Here is a 15,528-nt window from a genome sequence, read left to right as displayed (position 1 = left end):
ATGAAAATAAAATTAACTCTCGTAGGACGGTTTCATGAATCAATTTTGTGAGACTTATTCTATTTGATCATTCATGAAAAATATTACATTTTTTGTAAAAAAAAAATATTATTTTTATTTGTAAATATAAACATAAATGACATGTTTCACTAATAAAATTTTTTGATATTGTCTCACAAGAGACCTTACTTTATAAACAAATATGTCAGCTTGCCAAGCAGCAATTCAAACCACTCCTGCTTGTGCCTTTAGGGACTCATCTTCATCATAAATATTGTGAAATATGTTGGGAATTTGATAAGAAGTATAAATTTATAGTATTTTATCTTATAAAATACTATAATAATCAGTTCTCATGGCAATTTTTACTAAAAACTCACTTAGAATAGAGAGATTATTTGATGAAAATACTTACAAGTCACTATGTTATTCCATATGAATGGACAAAAACAACAGACTCGAAGAATACGAAAAAGAAAAGCAAGAGGAACCAGAAATATGGAGTTGGGGCGCCGGCACAGACGGGCAGCTAGCGACAGTAAGGCTTCAGGATGAGCATAGCCCACAACGCCTTCGCTCCCTCTCTGCCTTTGGCCCCTTCACTTCCCTCTCCTGCGGCGGCGCTCATGTAATTGCCCTCACACCCGGTACAGTAACACTTTATTGGATGAAAATCATGCGGAAGATTCGTTCTTGCCTTTCAAATTTTGTGAATTTTGATGGGTTTTTGTTTTACTGGTTGCAGGTGGAAGAGTGTTCACATGGGGGAGGGGAACTTCTGGTCAATTAGGCCATGGGGAGATGATCAACTGTTTGCAGCCGAATGAAGTGAAAGCTTTGGAAGGCTTTGTTGTTACCCGTGTTTCTGCAGGGTGGAATCACTCTGGATTTGTTACAGGTTTTGTTTCTCCCACGCGTTGATATTGATAATCGTAACTGATATTTGAAGATTTCTTTATTATTTCTGGCTGTTTATTTGTGTGAGTGCGGATAATGCATTTCTTGTTCTGGTTTATTAATGTTTAAGTCTGATTTATTCAGCACGTTTTCTTCTTTAGTTGTTGATATAGGTAATGATTAGTTTAGTTTCTTTGAGAGTGGTCATGTGAAGCGTTTGGAGGAATGATTGGTTCTTAAGTTTAAATTTTCATCTTTTGTTTGGCAATGTTTATTTCCAACTGATACTTTAAATTGCAAGTTCATATTTGAAGGGTGAAATGCCATTTTTAGATTTGCTTTCTATTAGGCTAAGCATCCATTTACTTTTTCTTTAACTGCTTCTGAACATTGTTAGCTTCTGTGCAGATAATGGAGCGGTTTTCACTTGTGGAGATGGTTTGTTTGGTCAGCTTGGTCATGGGGATTATGAATCAAAATGCTCTCCTTTAGAGGTCTTGTATTTTAGTTCTAAGAATGTGGAGCAAGTTGCTTGTGGTATGCGCCATACACTAGCATTGCTTAAAGGTAATTTTCTCGGAACATTTGTTTTCGTATTGAATTTTGATTTTTGATGTAGCATTTACTATGAATTGGATGCGAATTGCACCACATTCATCATCAAACTTAAATTTATCATTTTTTTGTGTAGGCAACGTAGAACACAAGGTTTATGGATTTGGGTCGGGAAAGCGCGGACAATTAGGTTCATCCACAGGCATAGTCAAATCAACAAGTGTTCCTCAGGCTACCTTATGCCTCACAGATTTTGAAATCGTTAGTATTTGTGCGAATGGAGATCATAGTGCTGCATTATCAGGTGTGTTTCAACATTTTTGCCTCTTTCTTGGTTTCACGTTGGGTGTCGATGCCATCACATTGATCAAAAAGTTGTAATAACAAGACTGGCAACCTTACATGCTAGTCATCATTCATTATATTACGAGTCAGAGAATATGTTTTAGAATCAGACTCTACCATTCTTGGTTTCATCATTGAATTTTCCATCTTATTGTTGCTGACACTTGTTGTCTAGCTACTGGAAGTTTATACACTTGGGGAAGAGGATATCGGAATGCATCACATGTCTGCATTCCTCACCGTGTTGATACGGCTTTGTCTTTCCACCAGGTTGCATTAGGATGGAATCATGCTTTATTATTAACAAGTATGAACTTTTACAATCATTTTCATGGATCTTGTTGGAAGGAAATAACAATTTGGATTTTAGGATGCACAAATTGGACTATTTTCTGCTTTTTTGCAGGAGAAGGGAAACTATACATGCTTGGTGGCGATCATCATGGAGTACTTGGTAATCCTCATAAAACACCTTGGATGAAAGATGGTAATTAACTACAAGAATCTTACTTGTTCTTCTGTATTATCCTAATTAAGTATCGCAACAATTCACAATTGCTGTTCCAAATTCTCTCTCTATATATGGTAAAACGATGGAATGGTCTTATGTTTAAATTAATTTTAGAATGTGTACTTTGGTTCATCTTACTTAATGACTTGCCGAATTCCTACCTGAAATAAAATTGGAGTGCACATTGAGTTACTGAGAAAAGTTGAACCTGATGGATTTAATGATCTTTTTTTACCATCTCATAGAACCTAAACAAGATATCCTGCTGAAACTTATCGATCTTGAAGAAACATCAGTCTTGCAAATTGCCGCAGGAGCAGAACATTCAGCATTAGTAACAGGCAAAAAGTCTACGTTTACGTCTTTGAATACATATCATGTTCTGAATTGACTTGGGTTCCAATTTTATTTTACAGACAATGGGTCGGTGATGACATGGGGCTGGGGAGAACATGGTCAGCTTGGCCTTGGGAATACAGTTGATAAAACATGCCCTCGGCTGGTGAACTTAGGCAGTGTAGTGGCTGGGAAACATGTCATTTCTAGTGTGTACTGTGGCAGTGGATTTTGCTTTGTTTTACAGAATTTTGGTGTGAATTCCCAAGTAGATGTACCAAACATAGGTCTCAACGTTGCAATGACAAGTTAATTTTTGCTGGAAGGAACACGGTGAAACTTATGTTTCATTCACTATTTTATGAAAATTTATAGCGCCGCAAAGATGCGGTGAGCACACGATGAAGTTTGGCATTAAATTGGGGTCAGGCTAAACATCTTTGGGTTTATGTTTTCTGCTTGTTCCGGTGTTAAATATTGTGTCACTTGGCAAGCTAGTAATGCACACTCTGTCCTTGAGCAGAGGCCATTGTACTAAAAGGTCCTTATAATTCTAAGATCAAAGGCAATAGATCTATTAGAACTCGACTTATGCATAATAACATCGAGCTTATTCGTGTTTTGAGTTCCAATAACTTTGAATAGAAAGTCATTTGTTCAAGAAGCAAAAATTTTAGACTCCTGACAACCATGCAAATAATATGCGAGTAACATAGCAAGTATTCACTGGTATAATAGAATATTTAAGTACAGCTTTTTTGATCCTACCATGAACCTCGTAATATTTTTTATTTTCCAAGATTAGACCTAACATTTATCGTGTATAACATAGTTAAGTAGGAGTTATTGCAGCAAAAAATAAATAAATAATAAAAATTAAAAAGTGGAAAAGAAGCAAATGATTTTCTGATATACGAGGCGTGTCAATGTTAGCATTTGCCTAAAGGCTATAAGCTCTCTTCTTTCTCATGTCACAATAAGAAGGTTATTCTGGTAGCCACTATTGTTGACGATGGGGCGTAAAGGGTCGACTTTCCATATACCATCAACTACGAACTTAATCTGTAGCAGGATATTATAGGAAAGAGTTCGTGATCAGGGTAAAGCTGAATACATCACATAGTCAGAGGTTTTTAAAAAACCTACCTCATATCTACCTGGATACAGCATTAAGCTCACTGAAAAGATTCCTGTTTTTGATTTCTCCATCTTCAGCTGCAATCAAGGTGTCCATTTGACTACTTTAATCAAGAATGAAAAAAAAAGCCAGGTTCATTGTTAAGAGTAGTTTACGCATCAATCTCAGAACCACACTTACATGATTGTTTTGTGAAACAAAATGTTTCAAGAAGTTAATAGATACTAACGTTATAATTCTGTTCAACTGGCTGTACTTCAAATTCTTGTTTTATCTACAAGGAAACACGAGTTCTGAGATATTCCACGGTTTGTAAAACTTATCTGACCTGAGTTGTCCATCCATCAAAAGATCCAGTTAAAAGGACCTCTGAAGCTGAATTATGCCACACTATGCATGTATCCCGCAGAAGTTGTAAGGCTTTATGTGCTCTATATATCTGTTCCTGCTTCTTCTCCACTATCATTTGTGTGTCACTGAAAAAGAGTAGCGGGAAAAATGTCGAATTTCAATTGAAAAAGAGTCATTTGCTGGTTATCCTCAAATGTATTAAATAACATACGCTATTGTCATTGCCATTTTCCCCTCTAATATAGCCATCTTGGCTCGTATTGAATGCAATCGCTCCTGGGCACTCATGAACTCATTCTCTTGGAATTCCCGTTCATCAGAGAGCTTCTGAAAATCACTGACAGAGATTCCAGCAACCTGATGAAGAATAAACATTGAAGAAAAGAAGTAACATGATGTTTTGTACATAAAACACAAAAGCATCTGTTGGTGTTCTTTCTCAACTCTTAAACAGTCAGAAATTTGGTTGTAATCGTCAGTTGTAGGACGATTCAATTGAAAATGTAGGTTTGAGCGTCTGCTACTGTATAAAAGCCATAAAAGATGATAAAGCTACAACTTGAATCTTTTAAGATATACAGCTTTCCGAATTCCTCATTCCACAGTTATGTCAAATAGATAATGACACAAATAAGGAAAGATGACTGATATTCTTCAGCAATCCTAAACATTCATAATTGACTTATTAATTTAATTTATGGGAGTTGAACATTTGATTTTCTGTTAATACCACCGGTTTGGACATCTTCTACTGTACCAAAATTATATCCAAGGATAAAAGTTCAACTTAAATATTTTGAACTCTATGGTAGTTCAAGCTCCTAATTTCGATTATTTTGCCATTAAGCTAGCATCCAGGGATGGAGCCACAATGTACTTTTTCAGTACAGAAATATCATTATCTTGGCCGGAGGCTACACACCAATCTATCATATGCACTACGTAACTCTGGAAGAACAAAGCCAATTAGAGATAAGAATAAAAAATCCAGCCCACCCACCTTGTCTGTAATGCTCTCCGCCCTTTTGGACCTCAAGGAAAGAAGCGCTGTAGAGAGCTCTAACTCTAGATGCTGAATGCGACTTTTTATGTGATTGAGATTAATCTCTTCAGCCCCATCCCAAGCTTCACCGTATTCACCATTAATTGCAGTTAATCTATCACGATAAGTTTCTCTATCAAGTTCCATGATGTTTTTTCCAAAAGAAATTTCGGCAGCTGCATGCCACTTGAAGTTAAAAACCCGGCAAGGCTAAAAATATCCTTACAAAGACAAGTAAAACCAAGCACCTTCAAATTCTGAATAGTGGAACCCTGCTCGCTGATTGCTCCAATTTCTCCATGTTTCCGGCTCAAAGTTTGGGCTCATCTTGTCATCTGCTTTATTCAATATGACTTGGTGGCGGAAACCTGTTGGATGTCTGCCGTTTTCTCCATTATCAACCCTGGCTTTTACAATTCAAAAGGCACAATATCTAGTGTTTTAGAATGCAAACATAGGCACCATGACAATTCACAGATCAATAATATATATGTGGAGAAATGTAAAATATAATCCCCACAATTTTCGTCTGTTAGGGATACCATACTCTAGTCAATAAATATTTAACAGGATATGACCAGAATGCATGAACGAATGTTGCTCTGATTCAAAACAGCCAACTAACCCACATCAGAAGAGGTTCCAAAATGACTGTCATCTGCCTCATCTTTACTTGTGGCATGAGTTCCATATCCAAATGGCTTTAAATCTACTCCAAAATTGATATTCCTCTGCTTCTCAAATCTATTCAGTATTCCCTCGATGCCAGTATCTGCATCAGCACTCCTCTCTCTGAGCCAGGAAAGAAAATTTAAACTATGAATAGCAATTCCGTAAGAGTTTTCTTTGAATAAATCACACTAGTATTTAACTACATGATGTATACATAGTGACAAAGGACCATACCAACAGAAATCTCAGAGAAAAATTGATGGGTACAAGCCTTCAGAAAACAGGTAAATTACAATTAAACGGGCGTAACTATAAACAGTTGTAAGTCACATTTTACCAAGTAAGATGAGAGTGAAACGAGAAAGAAGAGACGCGCAGATAGCAGCACTAAGAAATTACTCCCCATAAGCCTCCATTAATGGCCAAAGTTATAATTTTATACACTCATACTCTCTTAACATTGAATAAAATCATCAACATATCATAATATAGACTATATACACTAACAAATAAATAATGATATCAAGAATTATAAAGAAAAGGTAGAGTTGTGAATATTATTGAGAATTTCAAAAATAAAAACCTCACACGGATCTATCCGACGGCGAAGAAGAAGCCAGCTGCGTGGAATTCTTCTCAGAATTAAAATCCGAACCGGAGGAAAAGTCAGCTTCCTTATAGTCCACAGAAATGCTCTCCTCAATCCTCTCAACCCTCCTCTGGAATTCCCCAAGATCAAAATCCATTTTTTCCTCCACATTTTCTTCGTCCCACCCAAGCGTATACCACCGACCTATCTTCTTTATCGACTCCACCAAATCCATTCTTCCAGCTCTAGCTAACTCTTCTCTAGTCGGAAACATCATCGGTTTCTCAGATTTCTTCATGAACTCCATAATTTCCACCTCCAGTTCTAAATAACACCTGAATTTCTTGTCCCTCGTCACTTTCACAAACCCGAAAGAATGCCCCCGAACAGCACTTAGTCTACAAATTTGAGCCCCATTCTTAGGATTATGCGTGGACATCACAGAAGGGATGAGAGAATAATTCAAAGGCGAGAATATCTTGCGGGAAATTAGAATACGGCTATGGCTACTGATGAGTGTGACCATCGTTCAGGCATTTCGCCGAACACTTTTACGTGCCTATTTCAAAGAACCGAGGCTGGAGAAGAAATTGTAAAGCACAGAACAATCACAGTGTGCGCGAAAAAAGTGGCAGCCATTTACTTACTGTCTTTGTTTTAAAATAATTTCATGAATCCTTAATTGTGAGGCAGGTCAATCCTATCGATATTCATAATAAAAAGTAATATTGATAGTATAAAAAATAATACTTTTCATGGATGACCAAATAAAAGATTTGTCTCACAAAATACAATCCGTGAGACCGTCTCACACAAGTTTTTGCTTTGTTTTTATCGTGCGATTGAGGAAACATTTAAATCAGAAAATAAGAGCGTTTAAATAATTGTTAAAATTATTAATATAATAAATATATTTAATTAATTTTTTTTATTATTTGAGATTATATTTAAATAAAAATATCAATTCCGTCATTAAATTAAATTTTTTATCATTGTATTTGATATATCGATTGAATGAAACTATTATTAATAAAAAAATATATTAAAAAATCATATATTATTTCTCAATCAAAATTTTAGAAAATATATCAATATTTTTCAAAAAATTAAAAATTATTTATTATATAAAAATTTTATAATTTATTTAATATTTTAAAGTTATAAAAAAACTAAATATATAAAAATAAAATAAAATCCAAAAAAAATTAAATGAAATGATACGATCAATTCAAACATTTAAATGAGTGTTATTTACACTCTATTTTTTAAAATGCACTTCATATTTCTTTCTTTACTATAAAATGTCTAATATATACTCAATTTTTTTTAGATATTATTATAAACATACAATGTATTTTATTAAATATAAGAAAATATTTGTAAGGGGTTTGTTTAACATAAAAGTGCAAAAATAATAAATTTGTGTGTATCAGATTTTGGTGTTGTGTGTCGGTGTTGTCATCACAGTTCACAATATACAGCGAAATGTATTATTTATCACACACATAAACTTTAGTAACCAGAATAAGATTTGTACAATGCCTCAGAACAAAATTATCATTAGAAAGCTTGTAAATCGTTTACAAAACATAATACTAATGACACGTATAAAAAATATATTCATTGACAATCTAAGGAAGTAAATTGCATCTAAAATAAACTAAATAAAATCATAGATGCAAATATTGTGTCGCTTAAAACAGAAACCACCAAAAAACTCTTCGAGCAACACTCCACGTGAGTGTTGGAGCAGCAACACAGCAAAGCAATGAATTTATCACCAAAATTCTTCGGCTCAAAAAACACTTGTGCGTCTGCCAAAGCTCTCTCTATATATTTTTTATTTGACTTATAGTGCATTTCATAAAAAGAGTGCCACAATATATGGAAACAAGAGTTTCATTATGAATAAAAAAAATTTAATCAAGATAACATATCCAAAAATAAATACCAAGTTAAAAACAAATTATATAATATCTATACATAAATTAAATCAAATCTCGTAATCTAAAAAGATAAAACTCTAAATTGATATTATCAATATAGAAAAATAATTAAAGAATAATATATTTCTTTCAATATTAAAATTAATTTACAAAATTCTTATGAGACTATCTATGAGTCAATTTGTGAAGCGAATCTTCTACCCGACTTGACTAGTGAAAAAATATTGTTTTTTGTCAAAATTATTTCTTTAACTCAAGATAGATCGAGTGATTCGAGTCAACTTGTCAATGAATATTGATATGTGATAATGTCTCATAAGAGACTTAATCAAACTAATTTAGGTAAATCTTGATTATTTTTTCGTAAATATGTTGATAAATAATTTAATTAGACTATTGATTTCTAACATTTTTTAAAGTAACGTAACACATTATTATAAAATAAAAATTTTGTCAGTATTTTTACTTCAAAAATATATTGTAGAGAATTTTAAGATAGTTTATTCTTTTCAAATAATTATTTTTATTTATAATTATAATATTTATAGTTCATAATTATTTTGTGTGTCATTGTAGATTTAAGTTTATCTAATAAATTCGTATTTAGTGTAATAATAAATATTTGTGCTCTTTTTTTAATATAAATTATTATTTAAGTACATATATAAATATATTAATACCTATAATCGAACTCGCTATAAGAATAATGGTAAGGAGAGGGGATGAAGTGGTTCAACTGATGTTTGATTCAGTGTACAAATAGACCAGGGGATGAAGCAACATGGGATGAGGAGAAAAAGAAAATAATCTTAAAATTTAGAAAATTACCAAATTACCTCTAATCAGAGAATGGAGGAGCTATAGAAGACAATGTTGTAGTCGACGGTGACAGTAGGCGGCCGACAAACGCCGATGGTGTTAGTAGAGTTGAAAGCGCAAGTTTTTAAGGTTTGGAGAGATTACGGAGCGATGGTAGAGAAATAATAGGGGGTATTTAAAAAAATAATTAGTTTTTATTAGAGATCATTTTCATATTTCAGTATCAAATTAGACTACGTATAAGCCATGCATAATTCTAGTATTTTAAATTAAAATGAAATTTTTTTTTTTCCGCAAATTTTCAAATACGGATTTTTAGGCCCCTACAACTAAATTATGAAACGAAACGAAATTTAGCCACCGATATTGCTAACTTCGGTATCAAATTATAGACCGAAATTATTATCGGTCTCTAATTCGGTTACAAATCCCGCTACTTTTGTAGTGTCCGACAAGATTTATGTCGTTGCCCGATAACATAATTGGAGTGACAGATTTATTTAGTTATTAGTTTTTATATAGATAAATCAACCAAAACTTATATACTTAATCAAATCAAACATAATTCAATTTTCACATATCAATTCGTCTTATAGATATAACTTCTCATAGGAAACCACACTTTCTTTTAAACACACTACTAATTAAATTAGCCAACTATTCTTCATAAAATTAAATAACAAATTTATTATTATTATTATTATTATTATTATTATTATTAAAGTTAAACCGTCTGTACTTACTAAATTTTGGNATATATATTGTAAGGGCGGACTTCAAATTCGGAACTTAATGTGCACAATTAAATTATTTTGTCTTTTAAAGATACTTTCGCAAGGATAGAAATTGACAAATTGTAAATATTATAAGAGGGATTACACAATTAATTTTTTTTTGATTTCAGCACTATTTTTCGATGGAGTAGATATCTTGTGAGACGGTCTCACGAATCTTTATCTTTGAGACGGGTCAACCCTATCAATATTCACAATAAAAAGTAATACTCTTAGCATAAAAAATAATATTTTTTCATGGATGACCCAAATAAGACATTCATCTCACAAAATACGATCCGTGAGACCGTCTCACACAAGTTTTTATCTTTTCGATGGTGCTTGTTTTGTCTGGCATATTAATTATTAGATTATAAGGTTTTTGTCGTTGCTCTTGTACTATAATTTTTTAGAGTCATGCTAGATCTATATTATATTGATACTCGGAATTTACCGACTTGATGGTATGAATGTTTAAATTTAAAAAAAAATATATTTATATTGATACACATTATGATATTTTTCATTTTCAAGGGTAATAGAAAATTAAAAAATAAAATAGATCTAATTGAATTCAATGGTGTTTTTGTAATTTACCATGAGTATGGCTCCCCAAATACTAACAATAGGAGGTCGAATGCCAAATGACTATTATTCCAGAAAACGGTAGGAAACTTCACATCGGGAGCTTATTATTTCGTCTCTATTTCAAGTTAGGACTAGTAATAGTGTTGGATCTTTTAAAAACATTTTTTTGTATAAACTTGTAGTGGATAGTTTTGAATAAAGCTTTAAAAATTCATACTAATTAAGGTACATGTGCAAAAATTACCAAAATTTTTAGAAATGTCAAAAAATAGTGCAGAAATGGTCGGAAAATAGAAAATCTGCCAAGAATGTCCAATCCAAAAAGAACTAAAACTAGAAAAATGTTTTTTGCCAAGAACTAACTGAAACCAACTTGTAGAGACAAGTCTAAATGATGAGAGATACACAAAAAGTATTTTCCTCAGGACATCGAAAATAAAAGATATTAAGACAAAAATAAGAGGCATGTGATATGTGACTCAAACACCACAAAAATACATAACCACTAACTAGTGGAAGAATAGACCACTTTTGGAAGACAAGATTAGCCACTGCAAGACAATGTAGACAACAAGTGACAAGAAATAATGCATTAATTTATCTACAAGCCTGAAGTCCGAATTTCAAATTCGAAAAAAGCTTATAAAAATAACAAGTCAGAAATAAGTTGAGAACATGGATCATCCTATTCAATTTTCTTTCAAAAATAAACAATGTAATATTTCAGTTTATGTTTATTGTATTTTCAAGTAGCTAAACAAGTAATATACTCCTCTACATGATATTACTATTGTGATAATATCTAGTATGTTTGAATAAAATAACTAGCCCTTTTGTCCTCTAATGTTATGATTGTTTCAAATTAAAATTGTTACTCTACACTTTGAGTTAGGAAACGAAACACGGTTATACTAGATGATGTTCAAGGAATATGTGACAGAAAACATCAGTTTAGACTGTGTTGTTAGGCTATCAGGAGCATCCTATTAAATCCGATAGACTCGACTTGACAACATTTTGGCCAAAAAATATGATTTAATTTATTTTACAGAAGAAAATGAGCTAGAAAAAAATATTTTAGAAAAAAATTAATAAATAAAATCAAAGGTAAAATGAGAATTCAAACTAAATTGGGTTAAAGATATAAAACAAAATAAACTATTTTAGGACACTAAAAGAACGGAGATTGAATTAAGAATTGTCTGAACATTGAGAAAAAAATTTAGAAACAGTGAAACGATTTCTCGAAAGAGTTAAAAAACAAAAAAATAAAATAAAATAAAATAAAAAATAATCATAGGAGTAGGTACAATCTCACGAATCTTTATCTGTAAGACGGGTCAACCCTACCGATATTTATAATAAAAAGTAATACTATTAACATAAAAAATAGTACTTTTTCATAGATGACCTAAATAAGAGATCTGTCGCACAAATACGACCCGTGAGACCGTCTAACACAAGTTTTTACTTAATCATAATTAGCATCGGTGGACTTGGACATTTGATTCGAAATTATCTTTATTATCCAATTGCACACTAATCCAGACCAAACATTTATCAAGGTCTGTTTGGCTTATCCAAAACGTATGTTTTTGTTGTTTTAAAAAAATTGTGGTTTTGGTCCTATGCATTGGATTAAAGAAACTTATGTAAGTAATAAAACTCGAAATTCGAATTTGATTGGAAATTATCTTTATTATCTATGGATTTTGAGTTTGTTATCTCGAATTTTTAAAGCTCAAACCATGTAAGCAATAAAACTCGAAATTCATTTACCAAGAAAATCGAGTAACGATCAAGTAAAGTCCGAGCCACTTGAAGAAACTTATGTTTGGCCTTCACAACCAACACTCTTTGCATGCTTTTGAGTTTTGACTCAATTTTAGTAAGTGGGCTTATGTATGTTTTATAGAATGTGTATATGTGTTAAAATTTGATCGAATCACTAAAAGTGTTTTTATGCTCGTTTCCTTTGGGTCCGCTAGCTTTGTTCCGATTTATTACACTTATTTCATTATGTTCCGAATTTGAAAACCACTGTTATGATTCAAGTTAAAAGTGAGAGGAATATTAAACTCTGATATGTCTTGTTCTGATCCCACATGTGCATATAAAATCATGCTGTGGCCTCAACACGTAGAAGAATAACATATTAGAGATTGATAAGTTAATCACAGATAATAAGATGAATTTCATTGCTAAATTTGTTTTGTTCTTATGATATGTTTTTTTAGCTAAGTTTCAAAATTTCTCTATTCTGTGTTTTGACTTATTTCAGGAATCAGGACATGTTTTGCCATATGAAATTTTCGAAACTATTTTTATATGTATAATATGTTATTCTATTGTTCAATCGAGTCCACTTGCCGAGTGTTTCACAAAACACTGAATCAATTACTTCCCTCTCCAACAAATTAAATCTTAAAGCAATATACACACACATACATTTCATCTTTTGTTAAGTATAATTTCACCGCTCAGAATACCCTTCAAGATTTTATAATTAAATTACATATTATTAATATAATAATTTCACCTCTCAGAATACCCTTCAAGATTTTATAAAATAAAGTATATATTATAATTATAATAATTTCGCTCTCAAAATACCCTTCAAGATTTTAAAAATTAAAGTATATATCAGAAAATGTTCGTCTTTTATGTAAGTATATCAGTTTCATTTCCACAGATGTGCAGCCTATAAGACTTTCTTACTTTTCAATATCTTTTCAATCCAATGCTGTAATTTGTAAACGAAAACTCGATCTATTTTTTAATTCTCAAAAAAAAAATAATACTATTTTTAAATAAAAAAAATGGTTTTCTTTTTTGTCGTGTCAATCTCATATGCAATGGGACAAAATAATATTGCATAAAAACTGTCCGTCAAAAAATTTTAGCCAGAGATATTTGTCCTATAATTTATTTTCTTTTGTGGTTTTGGAATTTTTGAAACCAAAGCTTAGAAAACCACTAGAAAATTGGATACGTGAAGTTGATTCAATATTTCAAGAAACAAGGTGTTTGATGATGGCAGATCAACAAGAGGAGGGGTTCATTAATACTCTACATTTGGTACGAATTGCCTATTTTGTTTTTTATTTTTTTTTATATATAAAGTTTTTAAATAATCGGTAATGATTTTTCCTAGATGGAGAATATTTTGTAGCCATCCACATTTTTAGGGAACAAAATTTGATAAAAATCGCAAAGATATTAAGTGATCCCAATAAAGCTATACGATTTTAAATCTTGTTTCAAGCTTATATATAGATCCGACTTCTCTTGAGAACTCGGAATTTCTATCATACATCATTAAATAATGTTCGGTATCATGTCAGTGTACTGACGGAAAAAGACTAAAAAAGGAAAATAAGACTAACTTATTATAATAAAACCAGCTTATGTATCAATTTACAGGACAAATTTATAAATTTTTCTCATAATTTTAATAAATGTTGGCTTGTTGTGAACAATGCCAAGTTCACACTTATCATCAACCACTTTAATTTCCTCAATAACATGAATACAAGAGATCTAGAGGAGTGTTTGTAATCCATACACAAAAAAGTGATATTTTTTTTTTAAAAAAAATCACTTTTGTCAGTTTGTGTGTTTTTTAAACTCAAATTCTGCGTTAGCTTCTTTTTAATTTAATTGAAATCCTAAAACTGATGAGACTCTGATTCTACTTTTACAAAAACGATTATGAAAAAAAAGTTAATATCATAATCATTTATTTATCAAACATAACCACTGTTATTTTCAGCTTTTCACTTTTGTATTTATAAACATTACACACTTTGATTTTTCTCCGCTTCTTCGTAATCTATCAAGTTTGAGCCCATTTGGCTGGAGAAGCCAACATGCTAGAAACATATATATATATTTTTTATTAAAATGTATATTGTTTGGCTACAAAATATGTTTTAAACAAGCACTCAAAAAATAAATTTTTAGAAGCTAAAATTTATGGTTTATGCTTCTAATTCTATTTAAAATCAATATTTATCCTAATGCTAAAACTACTTTTGCTTTTTTTAAAAAATAAAATAAAATAAAAATACCTTAAAATATTGGATTTATTAATTAATGACTTTTTAAGCTACAACTTCTATATTCAAACTCGCACTTAATCTTTCTTACGAGTGTGTATTCAAACACCCACTTCCTAGATATTATAGAAAATATAAAAATAATAAACCAAAGATAAAGTAGAGCTACTATTAATGGTGGTGGATTGAAGGAGAAAGACTTGCATGGACAAAAAAATAGCCCTATTCCAAATTGTATGTCTGCAAGTCGTCATGGACCAAAAATTGATGGGACACCGATTTCTTGCGCACAAAACGTAGCACAAGTTTTATATTTTTGTTTCGACGCTCGACATTTAATACACACATAGATATATTAATTAAATAAAATAATTAATATTTAATTAACTTATTAGTTAATTAATTTTATACCTTTCTAGAATATTTCATGAGAATTTTATACACATTAGTAGTCATTACTACTAGAACTATTATTTAATTAATAAATTTCAAATTCGCTAATTAAATAATTTATAACTTATTACAATCTTTATCAACGATCTGACAGCGTCGACGTATCAAATATACAAATCTCATTCATATAATGAAAATTTCGAAGATCTAAATTTTCACTGTCCATATTTGACACTTGTTAGTTTTATAAACTCCTTCATCAAGACAGACAGTTCCGCTTTTTTCCTTAATTAGCAATTAAGCTAACTTCTATTTCTTCCATCTTATGAAATCAACTTATAAACTCTTTTATAATCATCTTGTTTGATCTCTATCAAACTATAGTCATCAAATTCAACTACTTGAACTTTGACTATCTCAACGGGAAAACATAATCCGATATTTGTAAACCCTCAATGGTACAGAGATACAATTAGTTGTGAGTTTACATCTCCATGTGATTCAAAATAACATTT

General features: G+C 31.4%; 2 protein-coding genes across 6 annotated transcripts; one reads left to right on the top strand and one right to left on the bottom strand.

The window, feature by feature from the left end:
• Nucleotides 1-394: 394 nt before the first annotated feature.
• LOC140978973 (ultraviolet-B receptor UVR8) lies at nt 395-3,462 on the top strand. Of its 3 annotated transcripts, XM_073444279.1 has the most exons (9): nt 395-647; nt 746-898; nt 1,306-1,464; nt 1,589-1,756; nt 1,973-2,104; nt 2,204-2,284; nt 2,554-2,649; nt 2,725-2,988; nt 3,030-3,462. In XM_073444279.1, the coding sequence occupies exons 1-8, from the start codon at nt 440-442 to the stop codon at nt 2,955-2,957; spliced, it is 1,230 nt and encodes a 409-aa protein (XP_073300380.1). In that variant the 5' UTR covers nt 395-439; the 3' UTR covers nt 2,958-2,988; nt 3,030-3,462. The 3 variants fall into 3 exon arrangements, with proteins under 3 accessions (XP_073300380.1, XP_073300379.1, XP_073300382.1); XM_073444278.1 differs by having other exon boundaries at nt 2,725-3,462; XM_073444281.1 differs by lacking the exon at nt 2,554-2,649 and having other exon boundaries at nt 2,725-3,462.
• LOC140978972 (protein PTST homolog 2, chloroplastic-like) lies at nt 3,347-7,078 on the bottom strand. Of its 3 annotated transcripts, none has more exons than XM_073444276.1 (8): nt 6,436-7,078; nt 5,801-5,967; nt 5,424-5,582; nt 5,134-5,351; nt 4,345-4,490; nt 4,111-4,258; nt 3,791-3,859; nt 3,347-3,706 (listed from the first exon to the last, which is right to left on the bottom strand). In XM_073444276.1, exons 1-8 carry the CDS (start codon nt 6,960-6,962, stop codon nt 3,611-3,613), a joined length of 1,530 nt encoding a protein of 509 aa, XP_073300377.1. In that variant the 5' UTR covers nt 6,963-7,078; the 3' UTR covers nt 3,347-3,610. The 3 variants fall into 3 exon arrangements, 2 of the variants coding, with proteins under 2 accessions (XP_073300377.1, XP_073300378.1); XM_073444277.1 differs by having other exon boundaries at nt 3,802-3,859; XR_012175690.1 differs by having other exon boundaries at nt 3,622-3,706; nt 4,012-4,258.
• Nucleotides 7,079-15,528: the final 8,450 nt, after the last annotated feature.

Source organism: Primulina huaijiensis, chromosome 6, assembly GCF_012295235.1.
Source record: "Primulina huaijiensis isolate GDHJ02 chromosome 6, ASM1229523v2, whole genome shotgun sequence".
NCBI lineage: Eukaryota > Viridiplantae > Streptophyta > Magnoliopsida > Lamiales > Gesneriaceae > Primulina > Primulina huaijiensis.
Note: the sequence above shows the minus strand (reverse complement) of the source record. Positions and strands in the feature narration are given on the sequence as shown.